General features: G+C 41.5%; 1 protein-coding gene across 3 annotated transcripts in view; it reads left to right on the top strand.

Moving 5' to 3' along the window:
• Positions 1-26,945, top strand: part of PDE4C (phosphodiesterase 4C) — a 499,380-nt gene that overhangs the window by 398,922 nt on the left and 73,513 nt on the right. For all 3 annotated transcript variants that reach the window (XM_053702945.1, XM_053702947.1, XM_053702946.1), the window contains 4 exons: positions 1,956-2,147; positions 3,585-3,621; positions 4,247-4,320; positions 9,004-9,053. In XM_053702945.1, the coding sequence (XP_053558920.1) occupies positions 1,956-2,147; positions 3,585-3,621; positions 4,247-4,320; positions 9,004-9,053 (353 nt within the window). The remainder of the gene's footprint in view (positions 1-1,955; positions 2,148-3,584; positions 3,622-4,246; positions 4,321-9,003; positions 9,054-26,945) is intronic.

Genomic DNA, 26,945 nt, shown 5'->3' with positions numbered 1-26,945 from the left:
TGTTTTTTAATTAACTGATTTCTATTAATTTGAGTATATATTCTCATCCCTTGTTTATAACCTGCCAGTTTTGCAGCGCTGTGGCAGACGATCCCAATTCATTTTAAGACAAATATAAATGAGTCATTTTAATGGCTAAGGAATGAACGTCCCAGTGTGGACGAGTGCTACAATCTATATAGAAATACAACTACAGGTAGAGCTAGGTAGTGGAATGCATCCCTGTTTTCTATACGTCACTGGGAGTCTGATCTATAAATAGGCTGCTATTTTTATCTGTGAGGTATAAATATAGCCTGCTGACCTTGCGCATGTTTCTTCTCTCATCTTGAAAAGCAGGGAAATCTTTTCTTTGACATCATTGCTTTGACTGTGTAGTAATCAGAGATCTTCATGTGACACAATGTCTGAATTGAGTCTTTTCTGATCCCGAGGTTATTGGAAAGAAAAAAAAACAGAGCACAACATAACTAAGAGGAAAAGGTGTAGTTAAAGGGACATTTCAGTCAGAATTTAAATGCACATAGATGAGAAACATCTTAAAACAGAAACATATTTGCAATATACATGCATTGGCAAAAATACTTCTAGTAAATGTTATTACTGTTTTAGTGTTAGCATTTTTCTCTGCACGTGCATGTGAAGCATAATAAGATATTCTTAGTGCACCTGCATTTTAAATACTGCAGCTGTCGGTAAGAGAGCTACTGTGGCTTGTCTCATATCAGCAATTAACAAATGCAGTCATTATTAGATGATAACAGCACCATAGGCTCTCTGAGCAAGTTCTGTGTTTAAAATGCTGGTGCACGGTACATATTTAAATACACTTTTGAAACAGCTATAGCTGCTTTTACTAGAAGCATTTTTGCTAATTCATGTATATTGCAAATATGCTTCTATTCAAAACTGAAATGCATCCATGTGCATTTCAATTTTGGTTGGAATGTCCATTTAATTTTTTTTTTTTTTTTTAAAAAAAAGCTTAATTATGTTGCATAACTGATCTATGGTTGATCCTTTGCGCCTTTCATTTTACAAATGTTTAAGACAAAATCTATGATACAAGGAAGGGATGTTCTGAATGAATATTGGTCTTATATATAAAAAAATGCACAGTTTATATGCTTCCCCCCCCCCCCCCCAGTGCTTATAGAAAATGTTCTGTAATTTGATTTGAACTATTTATAGATCTGCATTCATATTAGATTTCCAGACTCACTTCAGAGCAGATAAAAATTGAATTAGAACTTCAGTTTATGTATATTAGTCACTTGGTGCTCATTACGCAAAGAACAATCATGGGCCTGTTTTAATTCAGGAATTATAGTCTATTTATTGATGTGAGTTTAACTTACACGGGAGATTTATTTAATTTTAAACTCTATATAATAAATATTCTGATTTGTTCTTTCTTAAGTATGTGTCAGGGATGTCCATCTGGTAACTCTCAGCCCCCATGTGGCTATCAAGTATGTCTTTCCATCCCTCAAGACCCAGACTGAATTTCAGTGTATTTATAAATTCACAGCTGTACAAGATGCAGAGAACAAAATGGCTGATGATTGGTTTATGAGTATTGGATGTGCAGTGCTGTACTGGGAAACAGTGTATAGAACACTGCATACTGCCAGCCTATTGATATTTAATGTATCTAACCCCAGCATCAAACTCTATTTGCGAACTAAATCTGTTTTGATATTATTCTAAAACTTGAATAATCAAGTTGATTTCAAATAATAATGGCGACCACTAGTTTGGGACTGATTGTAGATCTTAGTTTTCTATTGATTGCACACAGTTGTGACACTGAGATATATTTGTCATTGCAGTTGACTGACATCATATTGCAAAACTATACTACTAGAAATGTTGTGTTGACAAGTGAGGGATTAGCCTGGTATTGGGCATTAAAGGGGCACTTTCACTCTACTAACATTTCTCTTTGTTTACAGCTTTGATGTTGAGAATGGCTTGTCTTCAGGCAGAAGCCCACTGGAATCCCAAGCAAGCCCTGGCTCAGGACTGGTCCTACAGGGCAACTTCCCCCACAGCCAGCGGCGGGAATCTTTCTTATATCGCTCAGACAGTGACTATGACCTCTCTCCCAAAGCTATGTCCCGGAACTCATCTATCGCTAGTGACTTGTGAGTATGAATCTGGGAAACCATTAAATGTATTGCGGTAAATGATATCTAAATCAAACTTCCATTAACATAAAGCACCTAATTTTTTTGTTGTGCTTATAAATTACTATGGTTTGAAAAATGAATATATTTCTACATAAAAAAAATATGTGGTCTAAAGTTGACATATCTATTATTCATTTAACATACAAAATCTGTTAGTGTACTGAACTCACAGACTGGCCTTGGTGTGTGTCCCATGATTCATTTGGCAGTATAGGCGTAAAGTAACTACACTTACTAGATTCACTTTGTCCAACCAATCAGGAGGCGAGAGAGCCTTGCACTGTGCTTGGATGCTCCAATGAATTGTAAGCTAATTCCCCATTGTGAGATTGGGGAAGGGTGGAGCAATGGCTGTGAAGATGGGCCTTTGCTGCAGCATGATAAGCTAGCTTTGGAGAGAAGGATAACGTTTTGTTATACAATGGTAAACTTTTTGTAATGTTCTTATGATCCAATGCATATCAGGTAAGAGAAGGTTTGCTCTCTCCTTAAAATAGACATGTTGTAATTTGGTTGTTTGTTGAGTTCCTGTATATCAGTCTCCCTCTCATTTCTCATCTTTTATACAATTGTTTTTCTGATTCTCTTAAAATCAGTTAATTTTTTTAGAAGTCTGAGCTGTGACCAAGAATATTCTATGTGACAAAATGATACACTAATAGGCATTGTTATATCAGCATAGCAATGAGACATTATTGCTACAGAGACTATTTTGCTACATGTCACCAAATGATCCTTGGCACAGGTATAGACAGGAGGGGCTTGACAAAAAAAATGATAGATAGAAAGGACAAATAGAACATTTACGATGCTAGGTTACAATCTCAGATGAAATATGCTACCTGAATATGGTTACTCCCTTACACGAAGGGTGCAGTCTTAGTTTACTTGTACTTTTCCCTGCAGTATACCGGTCTAGCCACATCTAAAATGTCATTTTTTTCTCTGAAAATTAGAGGCAACATTCCTCTGATTAAGAACACCCCACCCATAAGTGCTCATCCGTGCCCACAGGCCACCTTATCACACACTCAGACCACATGTCCACCTCACCTGACAATGCCCACAGACCACCTGACCATACTCTCAGAACACCCTGACTCTATTCCTGGAATGCACTACCACATCCTTTGACAACCCTGACAATACTGGAATTTCAGATTAAAGGGACATCATTTTGTTGTTGCACATTTATGTCCATTTAGTTTATAACCTCTTTTCTGGAGTAGGTGTTAGTTTCATTTCTCTAGGCAAGATACCCTCTTCATATTTTCTAATTTATTTGCAAATGTATCACATGTAGACTATTTCCCCTTGCATATAACCCTCGCTAATGTTCATGGGGCATCAGAAAGGATATATAAACATGTAACATTGTCCTTTCTCTTTCAGACATGGAGAAGACATGATAGTAACTCCATTTGCGCAGGTAAGTGTAGCATATGTCCTATTTCTCATATAATATGGAGAAAGATTGAATGGACAAAAATATTACACATTACAGTAGCGTAACATTTAGACCACGAAGATATGGTTTACAAACCTATTTCTAGTTGAGTAACTCTAGAGAACCTTCCAGTTTGAATACTACCATTATCGATAACAGAGCCTCCTAAACTACAGCCCTCTAAGATTTATTGTGTGTAATATTAAAAAAAATGACTTATTTGTTCAAATTTTGTAAATTTGAGCATTATATGAAGTTTAATTAATTCATCATTAGTAACTATTTTTGTGTAATTAGTAACTAAAATTTAATTTTGTTTTGAGGCATTACTGTCCATCCATATTAAAAATATTGGACTCCCCTGATCTATGATGAAAGACAGGCAATGACTAACATTTAATAGGGGTTAGGGGGATTAAAGGATTTGTGGCATTTAAGACAAGTGCTGAATTAGACACTATAGTATATCATAGTAATTTTAGAAGACTTAGCACTTTATTGAACAAATATACAGGCGAACAATATTTTGTTTGTCTGTGTATATGTTCAATAAAGTGTTAAGTCTTTTAAAATTACTATAACGTCTAACATTTGCATTGTCTTGTAGGTTCTGGCCAGCTTGCGCACTGTACGGAGTAACTTTGCAATGATCACCCATCTGCAGGACAGAGTAACAAACAAGTGAGTAATATATGTGGCCTTAATGTGTACATCATTTTCATAAAAATACTAGATTCACTTTAAGGGACACGAAACGCAAATATTTACGTTCATGATTCAGATAGAGAATATAATTTAAAAAAAGTTTCCAATTTACTTCTATTATCAAATCTGGTTTGTTATTTTGTTATTCTTTGTTAAAGAGATATCTAGATAGGTAGCGTGCACATGTTTGGATCACTACATGAGAGACAGGAAATAGGGCTGCCATCTAGTGCTCTTGCTAATGTATAACATTGTTGCAAAACTGCTGCTATATAGTGCTGCAGACACGTGCACACTCCTGAATTTACCTTCAAGCTTTTTAACAAAGGATAACAAGAATACAAAGACAGTGTGATAATAGAAGTAAATGGGAAAGTTGTCTATAGATGTATGTTCTATCTGAATCATGAAAAAAAAAGTGGTATTTTACGTCCATTTAAATCGATAAGACATGCAAGGCTGAAGGCAGATCTCATATTCTGTGTTCGTTAGATCTATGTCATATTTGGGCCATTCCGCAAGTAGTGACCTACCTTGACTGATTTATTTATGAAGAAAATACACTTTCCAAGATATTATTTCATTTGCATTTGCTTTTATTTACAAATACTTAAAGGGACATGGAACCCCAAATAGTTTTTTCATGATTCATATAGTAGAGCATAGAATTTTAAACAACTTTCCATTTTACTTTTATTATCAAATGTTACTTTATTCTCTTGGTAACCGTTGTTGAAGGAGCAGCAATGCACTACTAGGAGCTAGCTGAAGACACCAAGTGAGCCAATGGGGAATATATGTGCAGCCACCAATCAGCAGCTAGCTCCTAGTAGGACATTGCTGCTCCTGAGCTTACCTAGGTATGCTTTTCAACAAAGGATGCCAAGAGAATAAAGCAAATTAGGTAACAGAAGTTAACTGGAAAGTTGTTTAAAATGACATGTTCTGTCGGATCCATGAAAGTTTTATATTCACATTACTGTCCCTTTAAACAGGATTTCTATCAGCAATCGTGTATTTGTGATCAGGATTTACCAAGAGAACAAAGCAAATTAGATAATAGAAATAAATTGGAATGTTGTATAACATTGTATGTTCTGTCTGTTCTATCATTTTGACTTTACTGTCCTTTTAAAGGGACATCAAACTGCTGGGTGCAATTTCTACAGAATGGTCGTTACTCACTATACTGATGGTCTTTCCTCTTGTGCATGCAGTTATCTTGAAACCAATTCTCACCCTTTAAACCCTGACAAGTGCTGGTTGGTGATAGTCTTTATCTTAATCTGAGGAGCAGCAGGAACTTGACATTGTTGTAGGTTGTTTTTTTTTTTTTACACAGTTTAAATAATATAGAACAATGTAGCCTCTCTAATGTAAAGTGCACAATACAGTTGTAAAAAGCCAGCAACGTCACTGGTCTGGGAATGAGCACTGCTTGTGTCACAGAGTGCAAGAATACCTAAGCTCCAAGATGGTGGCACTCAGTGTGACGATGCACCAACCAGCACCTATAAAGGATTCAAATAATAGAACAGCTTTGAAGAGAGCTGTTGACAAACACAATAACATGGTGAGTAGAAACCATTATGTTGCTGTTGTGTCCAGCAGTTTAATGTCCATGTTTCTCTTCTAATTTATTTTAAATGTGTCTCGCCCACGTCACATAGAAGGATGGTTTGATTTGTTTTATGATTTTATGAGAGTTGCATATTACTGATGCGAGCCCATGTAAATAAAATGTCAGTCTAATGAGTACTTTACTTTCTCTGTAAGACCTGACAGGATAGTGAGTTCTGAGCAAATCATCTCACTTAGTGCAAACCTAGAATTCACATTTCCACAGTCTTGCTAGATATTGTCCAGTGATGGCTAATCTTGGCACCTCTGATGTTTAAGAACTACATTTCCCATAACGATCAACTACACTGCAGAATGCCTAAGCATCATGGGAAATGTAGTTTCAAAACATTCGGGGTGCCAAGATTAACCATCACTAATATAGTCCGTTGTTCCCAGTGTATTACTTAAAGGGACATAGAAGCGATGCGCACCATAAATGAACAGTCATAATGCGATATGGCAAGTGTACAATTTAAAGGGACACTCAAGTCAAAATTAAACTTTCATGATTCAGATAGAGCATGCAATTTTAAACAACTTTCCAATTTACTTTCATTAACAAAATGTGCACAGTCTTTTTATATTTACACATTTTGAGTCACCAGCTCCTACAGAGCATGTGCCAAAATTCATAGAATATATGTATATGCATTTGTGATTGACTGATGCTTGTCACATGATACAGGAGGGAGTGGAAATAGATATAACTTTGAAATTTGTCAGAAAAAAAACTACTACTCATTTGAAGTTCAGACTAAGGGACCGATTTATCAAGGGCCGAATGGCCCCTAATGCCCCTGTTTCTGTGCAAGCCTTCAGGCTCGCCGGAAACAGCAGTTATGAAGCACGATCTTAAGACTGCTGCTACTTAACTGGTCCGCCACCTCTGAGGCTGTGGACATCAATCCGCCCGATCGTGTACGATCGTGTTGATTGACACCCCCTGCTAGCGGCTGATTGGCTGCAAATCTGCACTGGGTGGCATTCACCAGAACTGCTTGTGCAATGTTAAATGCCGCCAGACTTTGATAATTTGGCCCCTAAGTACTATTGCATTATCTTTTTTATTATGCATTTGTTTGATTATGCAAATCTACTGTATTTACTGGTCCTCTAAGATGTACAACTGAAATGCTGGAGAGTATTTACAGAATACTTCAGCTATCACTTTTTATTTTTCTTCTGGCTGATGATTAAAGCTCTCTGTGTTTGCACTGTGCAGCTTCTATTAGATCCACAGACCAAGAGCTTGCTCAGTCCTTAATGGCTCAGATAATATAGCTTCTGATTGGCTCTTTTGTCCTAACCATCTCTTAGAAAAAAAGTATGAATTGGGTCCGCATTGTGCAAAACAAGAAACAATTATCTTTGCATAAACTATAAATGTATTTTAAATAGGCTGGGCTGAACGTAATGAATTAATGTTAAAGGGACAGTCAACACCAGAATTTTTGTTGTTTAAAAAGATAGATAATCCCTTTATTACCCATTCCCCAGTTTTGCATAACCAACACAGTTAATAATTTTAGCCAATCACTGCTGACTCCTAGGTAACTTCACGTGCGTGAGCTCAGTGTTATCTATATGACACACATGAACTAATGCCCTCTAGTGATGAAAAACTGTCAAAATGCATTCATATTAGAGGCGGACTTCAAGGTCTAAGAAATTAGCATATGAGCCTACCTAGGTTTAGCTTTCATCTAAGAATACCAAGAGAACAAAGCAAAATTGGTGATCAAAGTAAATTGGAAAATTACATGCCCTTTAATAAAATGTTAAAACATATTAAGATGTCAGATAATGTGACAGCCATTCTCATACTTTGGTCTTACCCTTTGACATTTAACGTCCATTAGTATTCTGGACATTTTTCTTGCAAAATTAATGTTTTATTTATGCTCTTTTTGGTCCTTTTCCTTAATGCAGCTGTACAAATGCAGTGTACTGGATATAGGTTTGCATGACACAGAGTAATATTATAATGTCATGTTATTAGCTGCTGCTCAGCATGGAAAAGAAATACTTGAAGAAAAATGTATCAAGCTGCAGACAGACAGCTTATCTGTCTATCAAGCAGAGAACCTTTCCACCCACATTCTCTACTTACGATGCAGCATTGATTGGATAAGAAGCAGGAACTGTTTCTTAAATTAGTGGTTGCAGGCTTGTGAACCTGCACTGCAAATAGCTTGATAAATCTCTCCCTAGGATTGGCAAAACTACCAAATATGTTTAATAGTTTAAATGCAAAACTGCATCTCCCTAGAAACAGACCCCAAATAATCGGCAGATAAAGTATCTGTGTTCCTATAATGTTTGTCTTGAACATTTTTATTTAATAAAATGTATTGCACCAGGTAGTGTTAAGCAAAGAATCAAATTAATATAATACAAGCATGACAGCTGCCTAGGGGTGTGACTAGGGTTGTCACCTAAGCCTGGACACTTATGAGTTATACATGCTGCAGGGGGTGCAGGTAGGAACATGCATTTCAACCATGAAAAGCACACAAATGGTGACACTGAACAGCACTATTCATGTTCCTCTCTGCACTCCCTGCAGCATGTATAACTCATAAGTGTACAGGAAAACATGGCCGAGGTGGCAACCCTAGGTGTGACATTGGCATGGATGATGCTAGAAAGATTGCCACTGACTTTGCAACCAATCAGAGACTGCCCCGTAGCATGTGTATCCCGTTACACGTATAGTAATGATTGTGTCAATATATAAAGCTGTGTACAGGGGTGCAATTAATTGACACCTCCTGATTGGCCACAAATCTGCAAGGGGGGCATTGCACAAGCATTCCACTAGGAATGCTTGTGCAATGTTAAATGCCTACAGTGTATGCTGTCGGCATTTAGCGATGTCGGGCTACAGCGGATCATGTCCGTCCGACGTTTAGTAAATCGGTCCCATAGTATCTATTTTTCATAAAAAAATGTTTTTCTTTTAGAGAAATAAAATTTTAGCCACAAGGGAACAGATGTGATAAATTAAAACACTCAAATGTTTTTATATCTTCTTAGGAGATCATCTGGGAGCAACCAACCAACAGCCTGTAAACCTAACCTGTCTGGTAAGGAAGCCATTGCCAAATCTGCACTATAATAAACTAATATAATTCCATCATATTTGAAGTAAAATCTAAATTAGCTAAATGTATGTGGGTGAGGGAGTCACCAGCAGAAATTCACACCAGGGCATGTGATGGCACCTGAGCCAAGTGCATAATAAACATCCTGAGGACTTCTATTTTCTGCTAAAGAAATTAAATTGAAACATCACCAGTTATTATTTATAAAGAGAATAAGCTTTTCCACCCACAGGAATGTGGGTCTTTTTTGGGACTTGTAGTTGTAAATCAAGAAAAAAAACAACAGTAGTACAACAGATGGACTACAACTCCAATAATGCCATAATGCCCATTGGTATTAAACTGCCATTTTATTTAGCAGCCATTAACAAAGTGGTCATCCTTGCCAAGCCTGTGAGTCAGATAATGTGTACTTTAAAAAAACAACAGGGTTCTATAATAGTTATGCACATCAAGTTATAGATTCCAGTCACTTCTGTAAATGTACAAATTTACTCTGTCAGACATAAGTAAATGCACAGTTGAGTGACTACAGTTGGATGAGAGGAGCAGTTGCTGGAGTTTTCTCATTTATTACTTGCACCTAGGACACTAGACCCTACATCCACCCTTATTAAATGATTTCTGTGTATTTATAGTTGTGTGACTGGTCTGTATATGTGATGAAGTTTAGACGTTTACATTCAACCTGATACTAAAAACAAAAGTTTACATAAACTGTAATGACATTTTCTTTGTTACATTGTTACTTCCAGGTGGCAAGAATTACAATAGAAATGTGGCCAATATTTGTTAATGCAGATATACGGGGAGAGATCCTCATAGATTCCTCATAAGCCCTGATCTTGACCTCTAGATAACATGTTGTTTTCTCAACTTTACCCAGTGTTACCCTACAAAATACCTCCCCTGACTTTATAATCTACTTCTTTCATGCCACCTTTTACAAATTAGCAGATTATAACACTTATTGCTGTGGGTCCCATATAGGACCTAAGGGACATGCTTTTACTGTATATATTCTCTGGACATCTGAATTCAAGTACCGCACTAGCTCAGAAAGCACATATTGTTTCCGGAGTGACTCCGTTTGCATCATCGCTGAAAAATACCTGCTGATGCTACAGCCAGCTTTCTAAAAATGAAGATGAACAAGGCATATGTACATATGCTCAGTGCACAGTAAAACCTATATCCAAAACACTGATAACTTTTAGTAGAAGTATGTTTGCAAATACATATGTTTTACAAAAATCCTTCTATTTACAAATGAAATATACTACTATTATGTGTACATTCCAGTTATAGGTTCATATCCCAGACACTGTGAGGATATGTGGCAGCAAATACAACTCTTGATTGGAAATTGGATTTCTATCAATACAGACATGTTGAAGTGAACTTTAGAATATATACCTGCAAAATGTACAAATAAGGAACTGAACCACAGACTCTAGGGAGCAGTATATTAAGCATATTGACATATTTAAGCGATAATAGCTATTCTTGGAAAAAGTGTATGATTGGATGATTGGATCAAAACATCATGTGGGTGGGATGTGGATGTGGTACTCAAAATATCTGCTAAGTAAACCTTTAAAAATGTTACCAACTGAGGGCTCGCTTCCATTGAGTCGTAATTCAGTTTGCGTGCACTCGCAAACCGTTAAATATGCTGTCGAAAGCAATATTGTTTATCGACTGTTTCCAATGGCGCGTTATACCTCAATATCGGCAGCTGGACTCCGGCTGCCGAAAAAAACTTCGCATCCCATAGAAAGTAATAGAAGCCGTTAATCGATAAATTATACCAGGTTTCCAATGAAAGCGCAAACCGTTAATATACTGTCGGAGGCTGTCGATACATTGAGAAATATTACACCCAGCTCAACTAGGTGTAAAAGAGGAAAATTGTGCTTTTTGAGACCTATTTTCTATTGAAATTATAAAACTTGCAAATAATGCAAGTGTTTTAATGTAGAAATAAATTGTTATAAGTAATATTTATTGTTGTCTCATGTATAGAAATAGTTGAACTTATATTCTAATAGAAATATCAGTATATATTTAAATATAATAATATATGCAAGAACATATCTACAGAATGCAAACTAGACCTATGCCTAGGGCAGCAATACATATTACTTATATTTATGAAGTGGTAAATATAATTATATTAAAAAATAGTATTTGATTATTAAAAATATGGATAAGTGTATCTTTATTTTTCTTGAGAGGTGATCACCAGTAAGAAGCACGGACGTTAAATGTAAATTCTATAGCATAAGGTCGGGTTACCTTAGCAACTAATTGATTTTCAAGAAATCCGACATCAGATGGAAGCGTTAACACAACGTTAACTTACAGCTACACGAAAAGAGCGACTGCACGCTATCCGCAAAATATTTCAATGGAAACCTGGTACTAAAATGGAGCCGTAAATTACTTTTAGCTGTCGGCCGCTTTGGTAGCTTACGGCTCCATTTTTAACGACTCAATGGAAGCGAGGCCTTAGTGTCACTAATATAGTGGAGATTTATTACATAACTGAATTAACTATGGGCTAGATTAAGAGCGGAGAGCAAAATTGCACTTTTGCAAGCACAATATTTGCGCTCCACTTGGTAATACTGGTGCCTGCAAATGTGCACTGGTAGTACACGTTAAGCGCAATGCAAATGTGACCTTGGGTTTGCATTGCCTGGAAGCCTTGCACTCACAAGAATGTGCTTCCATAGCCTCCAATGGGTGCCTCATTCTCATGCCATGAGACACAGCAAAGAACCTAGCACAGCGCAAGGGGTAAGTCGTGTAGCATTCGGCAGAAAATTAAAACTATATATGTATATGTATATACACATATTAACACATACATATATACTGTATATACGCATATACATATATATTGAAAGTATAAACACAGTCCTTATAGACATTTCAGTGCTGTTATTTTTCCTAACACCCAACATCCCCTCACTTTAACCCCTCATGGGTGCTTTGTGCAGTTATTTAAAAAAAATAAAAATAAAGATGCCCATATTTTTTATTTTAAGAAAGGAACTGTCCACTTTATTTGGGGGGGGGGGTAATTGAGGCACATTTTACAGAGGTCTGACTTCTGGTTAATTGCACTAAGTGCAAAGTGCTCCGGCGAGCTCATGGGAGCATTAACCAGCCACTTGCAATGGCTGGTTATTTTCAACGTGCACCCATAAACGGGCGAATTTGCGCCTTTATGGCGCACGTTAAAATAGCGATTTACTTGTAATTGGGGAACATTTTTATTTAAAAGACTATCAGGGTTCAGTGTGATGGTCTGAGCCAGCAAAGCAGACCGGCTTTCTAGGTAGTGAACTATAGGAGAGGGAGATACCAACTAGCATGAATGGAAGACCAGGGCAGATTGTATAAGCACCGACTTAATAATGTATCTTTAGTAAATTGTATGCAGCATATGTATCATGTAGCAATGGTTTTAAAATGTTTTCAGCCGGGTGCCTTGTCATAGCCCCCGGTGGCCAGCCCAACTAAGCGCCAGATTACAAGTGGCACACTAACAGTTACGCGCAATCAAAAAGGGGTTTATCACTGGTGTTTGTGTGCATTGAGTTTAGCACTAGTATAACAAGTTGAAAGTAAACGTGAACATGTGAGCATCCTCAGAGCTCTGGTTAACTGTTTTTCGAAACAAACAAGTGTTACAAAACATCAAATATACATTAAAAAGTACAGTTACACTCATAATAAAACCATCTAATTAAAAATATTTTAAAAAAAATATTGCTCAAAAGAGTTATAAGGGCTCAAAGATACGAGGTGTTAGAAAAAAAAGCTGCAAAGAAGCTTTAACAAAGAGATACATACATCTAAATATGTATTTATGTATTTATATAAATATATATATATATATATATATGTGTGTGTACATTTGTATTTATATGTGTATATATGTATTCTACAGACATACCTTGCAGACAAGTAGAGAAAAACATGTAAAAACATATTTATGCAATATTCATATTTAATAAAGGGTTATACTGTGTATTTACTGTAAATATTTCACATTCCAATGTTCTGCACATAGCAGAATATGTTCTATGTACTTATAAATATATATTCCTATATATAGCTGTATATATATCTATACCTATATATAATCATATGTATATATATATATATATGTATATATATTCTGCTATGTGAAGAATATATATATTATTTAATGTCTGTTTAGCTCACTTGTGAGAAAATGTGATCGAGTTGATGCACTAGTATAGAGTGTTTTCCCCCCACTTTTTTTGCTCCATTGACTTCTATGGGGGAATACGTTAACGCAATCGCCATATTCTAAGTTACGCTTTTTGCAAACATCGTGTTAGTACACAAGCGAAAACTTACTTTCAACTTGTAATAAAAGCACTGCACAACACGTGCAAAAACCAGTGTTCTGCATATAGCAGAATATGTTCTATGTATTTATAAATAGATATTACTATATATATATAAATATATATATCTGTATATATCTATACCTATATATAATCATGTATATATGTAGGTATAAATATACAGTATAATGTACCAAAATACCATCAGATATATGTAGAAATATGTATTTATGAATAAATAGAACATATTCTGCTACGTGAAGAATATTGGAATGTAAAATATTATTATTTCATGTCGGGTTAGCGCACTTGAGAAAATGTGATCGAGTTTACACGCTAGTAAAGGGTGTTAGTTTTTCTCCCCATTTTTCCATCTAAAGGGGAGGAGAGTCCACGGCTTAATTCATTACTTGTGGTAATTAAGAACCTGGCCACCAGGAGGAGGCAAAGACACCCCAGCCAAAGGCTTAAATACCTCCTGCACTTCCTCACCCCTCATTCATTCTTTGCCTTTCGTCACAGGAGGTTGTCAGAGAAGTGTCGGAAGATTCGGAGTAGTCTCTTATGGAGGGTAGTACTCTTCGGAATGGGACTGGAGTTTTAAGTAGTCCTGTCAGCCTCTCAGTGAGAGCATGGGTGAAAGTTAGAATCTGGAGATGCAGGGAGAGTCTTTCTGCGAAACCATCCTGACTCAGATTAACAGCTCCATAAGCAATCGGCGTTGACGAGATTCGCTGCCTGCTTTCTACACTCAAGTCCATGTCAGGTGCGATGCTACTACACTGTCACACTTGAGAGGCCATGTTCCTGTTCCACGGCGTAGATTATGGTAAGATCGTTTCATTTTTTTATACACATAATGATAACGCAGAAGACAGGGTCACAGTGTGATGCCTCTTATCTTTATAGAATCAAGGGTTAATATCCCTGGTAGGGGGGTTATTGAACAAAGGGGGTTTATACATAATATTGTTTGTTGTGTCATTGCTGCGATATGTGTGAGATGTGGCTCTGGCAATGGGTGGACTTTAGTTTCATTTCCGGGAGTATTTGTGTGGCAGATTTGGCGCGTTTTCTCCCTAGTGCAAGGGCAGTCCTGCAAGGCATTCATTCTTTTGGGTGGGGACTATCGACTTCCTGGCTTGACCGGTGGTGCAGGAAACGTAACGGTTTTTGTGGTCCGGGTCATAGGAGGTGGTGAGTGCCCCGGCCATTGGAGGTTATAAAGCTGCCATTTTTATTTAAGTTTTACATAGTCCGTACTAAAGCCGCAAGCTATGGAGGACTCTGACGCCTAAGAGGGTACTCCCTCTTTAACTAAGTCTAGTACCTGTGTTTATTGCGAGGAGGTTCTGGTAGATCCGCATGCTCAACTATGTTCCACATGCCTTGATAAAGTCACGGCATCTAGAAAGAAACGGATGTCTAGTACTACTGAGCCATCCATCTCTGAGGGCTCCCGTCCCATGAGGTGCGTTTCCTACATACATCTCTGAGTACACATGCAGCGCCCCAGGGCATGTCTATTTCTCCCACGGGAGAAATCTGTTAGCCGTCAGATTTTGCGGATCAACTACAAACGGCGGTCTCTAAGGTGATAAGTGCCTTACCACGTTCCAAACGCAAGCGTAAGGTAAAATATGGCGATCCGGCCCAGGGATCCTATACTCCAATGGATATCTTGGAAAGATTATCCGCTGACGAGGACGACTCCAACTTTTCAGAGGACATTCCTTCTGGGTCGGAGTCCATGTCATTTAAAGCTCCCACTGCAGAGGAGCCTGACTTTAGGTTTAGGATGGAAAATTTGCCCTTTTTTCTGAAGGAGGTACTAGCTACCCTCGAGGTTCCGAAACCAAAGCTACCGGAGGAACCTTCGATTCCTTCCCGGTTCCTATTAAGATGGCTAACATTATTAAGAATGAATGGGAGAGATTAGGTTCTTCCTTTTCCCCTTCTTCTTCCTTTAAGAAGCTGTTCCCCGTCCCAGACTCTCTGCTCGAGCTATGGGGGACTGTCCCTAAAGTGGATGGTGCTATCTCTACACTCGCGAAGTGAACGACGATTCCTCTTGAGGATAGTTTGTCGATAAAAAGTTGGAGAAAATGTTAAGAAAGATGTTCCAATATACAGGGTTTGTTTTTCAGCCGGCAGCGGTGGTAGCTGCGGTTGGTGCGAGTCTTTGTCTGACATGGTCGAGAGGGAGACTCCCCTCTACGAGATACAGGAGAGAATTAAGGCCTTGAGGGTCTGTGGCTAAAATTGTGGTCTGTGGACATGACCTCTAAGTTCAGACTTCTATCCCTTCCCTTTCAGGGAAAGATCCTGTTCGGTCCAGGATTGGACTCGATCATATCCACGGTTACGGGAGGCAAGGGCGCTTTCCTACCGCTGGATAAAAAGGTTAAGCCTAAGGGATCTACTTTTCGTCCCTTTCGTGCAGACAAGGCCCAACGCCAGCAGCCCGCCATGAAAGCGGATCAGTCCAAGGGTACTTGGAAACCAGCTCAGTCTTGGAATAAGTCCAAGCAGAATAAGAAGCCAGCCAAAACAAAGTTGGCATGAAGGGGCAGCCCCCGACTGGTCTCCGGACCAAATAGGGGACAGATTATCTCTCTTCTCAGAGGTCTGGTTGCAGGATGTTCAGAACCCTTGGGTTCTGGAGGTTGTCGCCCAGGGATACAGGATAGGGTTCAGATCCCTGGGGCAGATTCCTCCTGTCAAATCTGTCTTCCAGATGGAAAAGAGAGAAGCCTTTCTAGACTGTGTGAGGGATCTCTCTTCTCTCTGAGTTATTGTACCAGTACCCCGAGCAGAAAGGGGTCTAGGCTACTATTCAAACCTTTTCGTGGTCCCAAAGATGGAGGAAACATTCCGCCCGATTCTAGACCTAAAATGTTTAAACAAATTTCTGGCTGTTCCATTGTTCAAAATGAAAACGATCAGTTCGATTTTGCCCCTAGTTCAAGAGGGTCAGTTCATGACGACAATAGACTTGAAGGATGCCTAACTTCATGTGCCGATACACAGGGATCACTTCAGGTTCCTGAGATTTGTGTTTCTGGACCAACATTTCCAGTTTGTGGCCCTTCACTTTGGTCTGGCGACGGCTACGAGAGTCTTTACGAAGGTACTGGGGGCGCTACTTGCAGTGGCCAGATCCAGAGGCATTGCTGTGACGCCCTATCTGGACGACATCCTAGTCCAGGCGCCATCGTTCAGTCTCACAGAGAAACACCCCAGGGCCCTTCTTTCGTTACTCCAATCTCACGGTTGGAAGATAAACTCAGGAAAGAGCTCCCTGATTCACAGCAACAGGGTGGAGTTCCTGGGAACGATAATAGATTCTATATCAATGAAAATATTTCTCACAGATCAGCGACGCAGGAAGATTGCGTCCTCCTGTCTTGCCCTTCAGTCCTCCTCCAGTCCATCGGTGGCTCAGAGTATGGAGATGATCGGGCTCATGGTATCCAGCCTCAATCTCATTCCATTCGCCAGGTTCCATCTCAGAGCTCATCAGCTGTGCATGTTGAGACAGTGGAACGGCGATCATTCAGATCTATCTCAACAGATTTCTCTGGATGTTCAGACGAGGGATTCCCTTTCTTGGTGGATCCGTCCACAACAACTGTCCCAGGGGACATCCTTTCTGAGACCGTCCTGGGAGATTGTGACCATGGACGCGAGTCTAGCAGGGTGGGGTGCTGTTTGGGGTGCCAGGAGGCCACAGGGAAGGTGGTCTCAAGAAGAGTCTCTCCTTCCGATCAATTTTCTGGAACTTCGAGCGATCTACAATGCTCTGAAGGCGTGGCCTCTCCTGGGGTTGTTCAACTTCATCAGGTTCCAGACAGACAACATTACCTCGGTGGCTTACATCAACCATCAGGGGGGAATGAGAAGCTCCCTAGCAATGAGGGAGGTTTCTCGGATATTGGAATGGGCAGAGTCCCACAACTGAAAAAAGAAAGAAACACAGAGGCGTCCAATGGTCTAATACCACAATACCAAGGGACAAGAAAAATATGTAAGACTAATACTCACAAACGAATAGCACCAAAAAGTGCAAGGAAGCAGACTGGAACCTCACAGTTGCCCAGCAAACTGAACAGACGCAGAGATAATTTTGTAGTACTTCTTCACCAGTGAGGTCCTCCTGGTTCCTAAAGGGGAGGATATAGAGCCAACATAGCCCAGTACAGTTTGTACAAATATATGTGTATCCAGGGAATATGCACACTTACATGTAGCAAAGCACCTCCAGGTGCAATATACACAGACTGGGACTTTTCAGCCGCCCAGCTGACTGTTTCAAAGGTTTCAGCAAATAAGTAAGCATCCAAAACTGATGCAGGAGTATAGATGGATTCCCAGATAAAATCCAGCAGCAAGTGTATTAGTTAAAAAGAATATTTTTATTTTAAAAGCAACATGTTTCTCAGCCTACCACTGGCTGTTTCCTCAGGCTATGATGGGCAGAGTCCCACAACTGCTCACTTTCAGCAATCCACATTCCGGGTGTGGACAACTGGGAAGCGGATTTTCTAAGCAGGCAATCCTTCCATCCAGGGGAATAGTCTCTCCATCCCGAGGTGTTTGTGGAGATTTGTCTCAAATGGGGGACGCCGGAGATAGATCTCATGGCATCCAGACTCAATTGCAAGCTACCCAGATACGAGTCGCAATCCAGGGATCCCCAGGCAGAGCTGACAGACGCCTTAGCGGTTCATTGGGGGTTCACCCTAGTTTACGGTTTTCCACCGTTTCCACTTCTACCTCATATAGTGGCCTGCATCAAGCAGGAGCAAGCTTCGGCTATTCTGATTGCTCCGTCGTGGCCACGGAGGATGTGGTTTGCAGATCTAGTGGGGATGTCAATGTCTCCTCCATGGAGGTTACCCTGTCGCAGGGATCTGTTGGTATAGGGTCCCTTTCAACATCAAAATCTAGATTCTCTGAGGCTGACTGCATGGATTTTGAACGCTTAGGGCTAGATTTATAAAAGCTGAGGCGGACAGGGGCACGTATACGCGCCCCTGTACACCTCAGCTCGCCTGTGGCAGGGCGAAATTACCCGCAGGTAATCACCATTGCACACGAGCGCAATTTTGCACTCACATGCAATCCCGCCCCCTGCCCGCGCACAGCCAATCACGCGCAGGCAGTAGCTGTCAATCTACTCGGTCGGACTCGACCCCGGAGATTGAATTTCACCACCTTAGAGGTGGCGAAGAGGTTAGGGAAGCGGCGGTCTTGTGACCGCTGCTTGTGATATTACGGCGAGCAAGTTCTTGTGAGAACTTGCAGCCGTAGGGCTTTGATAATTCGAGCCCTTAGTCTTAGCTAAGAGAGGATTCTCTGAGAGAGTGATTGATACTCTCGTTCAGGCCAGGAAGCCAGTCACTCGTCACATCTATCATAAGGTGTGAAGGACTTACTTGTCCTGGTGTGAGAAACATGGCTATCCTTGGCACAAAGTTAAGGTATCCAGGATTCTGTCCTTTCTCCAGGATGGACTGGAGAAGGGGCTTGCTGCCAGTTCCTTGAAGGGACAGATTTCGGCTTTATCTGTTCCGTTGCACAAGAGGCTTGCTGAGCTTCCTGATATCCAGTCTTTTGTTCAGGCTCTCCCTGGAGCTTGAACATGGTTTTAAAGGTGTTGCAGATGGTTCTGTTTGAACCTATGAACTCTCTTGACATTGTTATTTTCCTGGAAGGTTCTGTTTTTGTTGGCTATTGCATCCATACGCAGAGTATCTGAGTTGGTGGCCTTGCAATATGAGCCTCCTTATTTAGTCTTTTATGCTGATAAGGCTGTTCTTCGCACTGGTTTGGGATTTCTTCCTAAGGTTGTGTCTATCCTTTACATCAATCAGGAAATAATTCTTCCTTCTTTGTGTCCTAACCCTTCTTCTCCTAAGGAGAGATTACTTCATAATTTGGATGTGGTTTGTGCTTTGAAGTTTTATCTTCAGGCTACAAAGGATTTCAGTCTACATCTCTTTTTGTGGTGTATTCAGGGAAGCACGAGGGGCAGAAGGCCTCTCCAACTTCTTTGTCCTTTTGGTTGACGAGCATGATTCGCTTGGCCTATGAGACAGCGGGACATAAGCCTCCTCAGAGGATCACGGCTCCTTCATCTAGAGCTGTTGCTTCTTCTTGGGCCTTCAAGAATGAGGCCTCTATGGAACAGATTTGTAAGGCAGCTACCTGGTCCTCCTTACATACCTTTACAAAATTTTACAAATTTGACGTTTTTGCTTCGGCGGAAGCAGTTTTTGGGAGAAAGGTTTTACAGGCTGTGGTGCCCTCAGATTAGGGTTCGCCTTCTTGCCCTCCCCGTTTTTTCATTCAGTGTCCTCTAGAGCTTGGGTATTTGTTCCCACAAGTAATGAATGAAGCTGTGGACTCTCCTCTCCATTAGATGGAAAATATAAATTATGCTTACCTGATAATTTCATTTCCATCGTGGGGAGGAGAGTCCACGGCTCCCGCCCGTGGCTCCGGTGGGCGGACCTAAAATTGATATGATTCTTCTGGCACCATTTATACCCTGATATTTCTCCTACTGTTCCTTGTGCCCTCAGCAGAATGACTGGGGGATGAGGGAAGTGGGGGAGGTATTTAAGCCTTTGGCTGGGGTGTCTTTGCCTTCTCTTGGTGGCCAGATTCTTAATCATAAAGCATAATTTATATTTTTTTGCTTCATTTACTTCTATGGGGGAAAATGTTAACGCAATTGCCATATTCTAAGTTAGGCTTTTTGCGCACATTGGGTTAGCACATGAGCAAAAACTTACTTTCAACTTGTAATACAAGCGCTACCTGACACATGCAAAAACCGTATGTACGCCCCTGTACGCCGTAGCATGATAAATCAACTCCTTGGTGCAGTATAAGGAATTATCCCTCAGTTTATTTCCCAGTTGTTCACAACACTATGCAAAGCTACAGCCCCTGTGTAGATCAGAGAGACAGAGGCGATACAACCTTATGAAACTGGATTTCTAAAGAGAATTTGGTAGATTCATCATCAATAAGGGCCACATTTCCTTTGGTAAGCCCCTTTTTTTTGAAAAAAAGAAATGCAGTAATTATTTAAAAAGGCTTTAAAAACTAGTGTTCTAACCCTCACACTTATAAATGTGTGGTGCCCAAATCATGATCTGCATATGTGTTTGTGTGAGAGCATGTCTGTATGTGGGTGTGCATGTGCGTGAGAGCATGTCTGTATGTGAGTGTGCATGTGTGTGAGAGCATGTTTGTATGTGGGTGTGCATGTGTGTGAGAGCATGTCTGTATGTGGGTGTGCATGTGTGTGAGAGCATGTCTGTATGTGAGTGTGCATGTGTGTGAGAGCATGTCTGTATGTGGGTGTGCATGTGTGTGAGAGCATGTCTGTATGTGGGTGTGCATGTGTGTGAGAGCATATCTGTATGTGAGTGCATGTGTGTGTGAGAGCATGTCTGTATGTGAGTGTGCATGTGTGTGAGAGCATGTCTGTATGTGGGTGTGCATGTGTGTGAGAGCATATCTGTATGTGAGTGCATGTATGTGTGAGAGCATGTCTGTATGTGGGTGTGCATGTGTGTGAGAGCATATCTGTATGTAAGTGCATGTGTGTGTGAGAGCATGTCTGTATGTGGGTGTGCATGTGTGTGAGAGCATATCTGTATGTGAGTGCATGTGTGTGTGAGAGCATGTCTGTATGTGGGTGTGTATGTGTGTTAGAGCATGTCTGTATGTGGGTGTGCATGTGTGTGAGAGCATATCTGTATGTAAGTGCATGTGTGTGTGAGAGCATGTCTGTATGTGGGTGTGCATGTGTGTGAGAGCATATCTGTATGTGAGTGCATGTGTATGTGAGAGCATGTCTGTATGTGGGTGTGCATGTGTGTGTGAGAGCATGTCTGTATGTGAGTGCATGTGTGTGAGAGCATGTCTGTATGTGAGTGCATGTGTGTGTGAGAGCATGTCTGTATGTTGGTGTGCATGTGTGTGAGAGCATATCTGTATGTGAGTGCATGTGTGTGTGAGAGCATGTCTGTATATGAGTGCATTTGTGTGTGAGAGCATGTCTGTATGTGACTGCATGTGTGTGTGTGAGCAGGTCTGTATATGAGTGCATGTGTGTGTGAGAGCATGTCTGTATGTGAGTGCATGTGTGTGTGAGCAGGTCTGTATGTGGGTGCATGTGTGTGTGTGAGAGCATGTCTGTATGTGAGTGCATGTGTGTGTGTGTGAGCATGTCTGTATGTGAGTGCATGTGTGTGAGAGCATGTCTGTATGTGAGTGCATGTGTGTTTGTGAGCATGACTGTGTGTGGGTGTGTATGTGTGTGAGAGCATATCTGTATGTGAGTGCATGTGTGTGTGAGAGCATGTCTGTATGTGGGTTTGCATGTGTGTGAGAGCATGTTCGTATGTGAGTGTGCATGTGTGTGTGAGAGCATGTTCGTATGTGAGTGTGCATGTGTTTGAGTATGTATGGTTGTATGCATGGGTGTGTGAGCATGTCTGTATGTGAGTACGTGTGTGTGAGAGCATGTCTGTATGTGAGTACATGTGTGTGAGAGCATGTCTGTATGTGAGTACATGTGTGTGAGAGCATGTCTGTATGTGAGTGCATGTGTGTGTGAGCATGTCTGTATGTGGGTGCATGTGTGTGAGAGCATGTCTGTATGTGAGTGCACGTGTGTGTGAGAGCATGTCTGTATGTGAGTGCACGTGTGTGTGAGAGCATGTCTGTATGTGAGTGCACGTGTGTGTGAGAGCATGTCTGTATGTGGGTGTACATATGTGTGAGAGCATGTCTGTATGTGGGTGTACATATGTGTGAGAGCATGTCTGTATGTGGGTGTGCATGTGTGTGTGAGAGCATGTCTGTATGTGAGTGCATGTGTGTGTGTGAGCATGTCTGTATGTGAGTGCATAGGTGTGTGAGAGCATGTATGTATGTGAGTGTGCATGTGTGTGTGAGAGCATGTCTGTATGTGAGCGTGCATGTGTGTGAGCATGTATGTGCGTGTGCATGTGTGTGTGAGAGCATGTCTGTATGTGAGTGCATGTGTGTGTGAGAGCATGTCTGTATGTGAGTGCATGTGTGTGTGTGAGCATGTCTGTATGTGAGTGCATGTGTGTGAGAGAGCATGTCTGTATATGAGTGCATGGGTGTGTGAGAGCATGTTCGTATGTGGGTGTGCATGTGTGTGAGAGCATGTCTGTATATGAGTGCATGTGTGTGTGTGAGCATGTCTGTATGTGAGTGCATGTGTGTGTGAGAGCATGTCTGTATGTGAGTTCATGTGTGTGTGAGAGCATGTCTGTATGTGAGTGCATGTGTGTGTGTGAGCATGTCTGTATGTGAGTGCATGTGTGTGTGAGAGCACGTCTGTATGTGAGTGCATGTGTTTGTGAGAGCATGTCTGTATGTGAGTGCATGTGTTTGTGAGAGCATGTCTGTATGTGAGTGCATGTGTTTGTGAGAGCATGTCTGTATGTGAGTGCATGTGTTTGTGAGAGCATGTCTGTATGTGAGTGCATCTGTGTGTGAGAGCATGTCTGTATATGAGTGCATGTGTTTGTGAGAGCATGTCTGTATGTGAGTGCATGTGTGTGTGAGAGCATGTCTGTATATGAGTGCATGTGTTTGTGAGAGCATATCTGTATGTGAGTGCATGTGTGTGTGAGAGCATGTCTGTATGTGAGTGCATGTGTTTGTGAGAGCATGTCTGTATGTGAGTGCATGTGTGTGTGAGAGCATGTCTGTATGTGAGTGCATGTGTTCGTGAGAGCATGTCTGTATGTGAGTGCATGTGTGTGTGAGAGCATGTCTGTATGTGAGTGCATGTGTTTGTGAGAGCATGTATGTATGTGTGTGTGCATGTGTTTGTGAGAGCATGTCTGTATGTGAGTGCATGTGTGTGAGAGCATGTCTGTATGTGAGTGCATGTGTGTGTGAGAGCATGTCTGTATGTGAGTGCATGTGTGTGTGAGAGCATGTCTGTATGTGAGTGCATGTGTGTGTGTGTGAGAGCATGTCTGTATGTGAGTGCATGTGTTTGTGAGAGCATGTCTGTATGTGAGTGCATGTGTGTGTGAGAGCATGTCTGTATGTGGGTGTGCATGTGTGTGTGAGAGCATGGCCCCAATTTATCAAAGGTCTTGCGGACCTGATCCGACACTGCGGATCAGGTCCGCAAGACCTCGCTAAATGCGGAGAGCAATACGCTCTCCGCATTTAACATTGCACCAGCAGCTCACAAGAGCTGCTGGTGCAACGCCGCCCCCTGCTGACTCGCGGCCAATCGGCCGCCAGCAGGGAGCTGTCAATCAACCCGATCGTATTCGATCGGGTTGATGTCTGGCGATTCCTGTCCGCCTGTTCAGAGCAGGCGGACAGGGTTATGGAGCAGCGGTCTTTAGACCGCTGCTTCATAAGTTGTGTTTCTGGCGAGTCTGAAGACTCGCCAGAAACACGGCCCTTCAAGCTCCATACGGAGCTTGATAAATGGGCCTGCATGTCTGTATGTGAGTGCATGTGTGTGAGAGCATGTCTGTATGTGGGTGTACATATGTGTGAGGTGAGAGCATGTCTGTATGTGAGTGCACGTGTGTGTGAGAGCATGTATGTATGTGCATGTGTGTGTGAGAGCATGTCTGTATATGAGTGCATGTGTGTGTGAGAGCATGTCTGTATGTGAGTGCATGTGTGTGTGAGAGCATGTCTGTATGTGAGTGCATGTGTGTGTGAGAGCATGTCTGTATGTGAGTGCATGTGTGTGTGTGAGAGCATGTCTGTATGTGAGTGCATGTGTGTGTGAGAGCATGTCTGTATGTGAGTGCATGTGTGTGAGAGCATGTCTGTATGTGAGTGCATGTGTGTGTGAGAGCATATCTGTATGTGAGTGCATGTGTGTGTGAGAGCATGTCTGTATGTGAGTGCATGTGTGTGTGAGAGCATATCTGTATGTGAGTGCATGTGTGTGTGTGAGAGCATGTCTGTATGTGAGTGCATGTGTGTGTGTGAGAGCATGTCTGTATGTGAGTACATGTGTGTGTGAGAGCATATCTGTATGTGAGTGCATGTGTGTGTGAGAGCATGTCTGTATGTGAGTGCATGTGTGTGTGTGAGAGCATGTCTGTATGTGAGTGCATGTGTTTGTGAGAGCATGTCTGTATGTGAGTGCATGTGTGTGTGAGAGTATGTCTGTATATGAGTGCATGTGTGTGAGAGCATGTCTGTATGTGAGTGCATGTGTGTGTGAGAGTATGTCTGTATATGAGTGCATGTGTGTGAGAGCATGTCTGTATATGAGTGCATGTGTGTGAGAGCAAGTCTGTATGTGAGTGCATGTGTGTGAGAGCAAGTCTGTATGTGAGTGCATGTGTGTGTGAGAGCATGTCTGTATGTGAGTGCATGTGTGTGTGAGAGTATGTCTGTATGTGAGTGCATGTGTGTGTGAGAGCATGTCTGTATGTGAGTGCATGTGTTTGTGAGAGCATGTCTGTATGTGAGTGCATGTGTGTGAGAGCAAGTCTGTATGTGAGTGCATGTGTGTGTGAGAGCATGTCTGTATGTGAGTGCATGTGTGTGTGAGAGCATGTCTGTATGTGAGTGCATGTGTGTGTGAGAGCATGTCTGTATATGAGTGCATGTGTGTGTGAGAGCATGTCTGTATGTGGGTGTACATATGTGTGAGGTGAGAGCATGTCTGTATATGAGTGCATGTGTGTGTGAGAGCTTGTCTGTATGTGAGTGCATGTGTGTGTGAGAGCATGTCTGTATATGAGTGCATGTGTGTGTGAGAGCATGTCTGTATGTGGGTGTACATATGTGTGAGGTGAGAGCATGTCTGTATGTGAGTGCACGTGTGTGTGAGAGCATGTATGTATGTGCATGTGTGTGTGAGAGCATGTCTGTATATGAGTGCATGTGTGTGTGAGAGCATGTCTGTATGTGAGCGTGCATGTGTGTGAGCATTTATGGTTGTGTGCATGTGTGTGTGAGAGCATGTATGTATGTGTGTGTGCATGTGTGTGTGAGAGCATGTCTGTATGTGAGTGCATGTGTGTGAGCATGTATAGTTGTGTATATGGGTGTGTGAGAGCATGTCTATGTGAGTGTGCATGTGTGTGAGCATGTATGGTTGTGTACATGGGTGTGTGAGAGCATGTCTATGTGAGTGTGCATGTGTGTGAGCATGTATGGTTGTGTACATGGGTGTGTGAGAGCATGTCTATGTGAGTGTGCATGTGTGTGAGCATGTATGGTTGTGTACATGGGTGTGTGAGAGCATCAATCCGCCCAATCTTATACGATTGGGTTGATTGACACCCCCTGCTAGCGGCCAATCTGCAGGGGGCGGCATTGCACTAGCAGATCACCAGAACTGCTTGTGCAATGATAAATGTCCACAGCATATGCTGTCTTCATTTATTGATGTCTGGCGGACATGATCGCTACAGCGGATCATGTCCGCCAGACACTTGATAAATCGGCCCCCATGTCTGTATATGAGTGTGCATGTGTGTGAACATGAATGGTTGCATGCATGTGTGTGTGAGAGCATGTCTGTATGTGAGTGTGCATGTGTGTGAGCATGAATGGTTGCATGCATGTGTGTGTGAGAGCATGTCTGTATGTGAGTGTGCATGTGTGTGAGCATGAATGGTTGCATGCATGTGTGTGTGAGAGCATGTCTGTATGTGAGTGTGCATGTGTGTGAGCATGAATGGTTGCATGCATGTGTGTGTGAGAGCATGTCTGTATGTGAGTGTGCATGTGTGTGAGCATGAATGGTTGCATGCATGTGTGTGTGAGAGCATGTCTGTATGTGAGTGTGCATGTGTGTGAACATGAATGGTTGCATGCATGTGTGTGTGAGAGCATGTCTGTATGTGAGTGTGCATGTGTGTGAGCATGAATGGTTGCATGCATGTGTGTGTGAGAGCATGTCTGTATGTGAGTGTGCATGTGTGTGAGCATGAATGGTTGCATGCATGTGTGTGTGAGAGCATGTCTGTATGTGAGTGTGCATGTGTGTGAGCATGAATGGTTGCATGCATGTGTGTGTGAGAGCATGTCTGTATGTGAGTGTGCATGTGTGTGAGCATGAATGGTTGCATGCATGTGTGTGTGTGAGAGCATGTCTGTATGTGAGTGTGCATGTGTGTGAGCATGAATGGTTGCATGCATGTGTGTGTGAGAGCATGTCTGTATATGAGTGTGCATGTGTGTGAACATGAATGGTTGCATGCATGTGTGTGTGAGAGCATGTCTGTATATGAGTGTGCATGTGTGTGAGCATGAATGGTTGCATGCATGTGTGTGTGAGAGCATGTCTGTATGTGAGTGTGCATGTGTGTGAGCATGAATAGTTGCATGCATGTGTGTGTGAGAGCATGTCTGTATGTGAGTGTGCATGTGTGTGAGCATGAATGGTTGCATGCATGTGTGTGTGAGAGCATGTCTGTATGTGAGTGTG

Source organism: Bombina bombina, chromosome 2 (assembly GCF_027579735.1).
Source record: "Bombina bombina isolate aBomBom1 chromosome 2, aBomBom1.pri, whole genome shotgun sequence".
Taxonomy (NCBI): domain Eukaryota; kingdom Metazoa; phylum Chordata; class Amphibia; order Anura; family Bombinatoridae; genus Bombina; species Bombina bombina.
The sequence above is the reverse complement of the archived record's forward strand: the minus strand, read 5'-3'. Positions and strand labels throughout refer to the sequence as shown.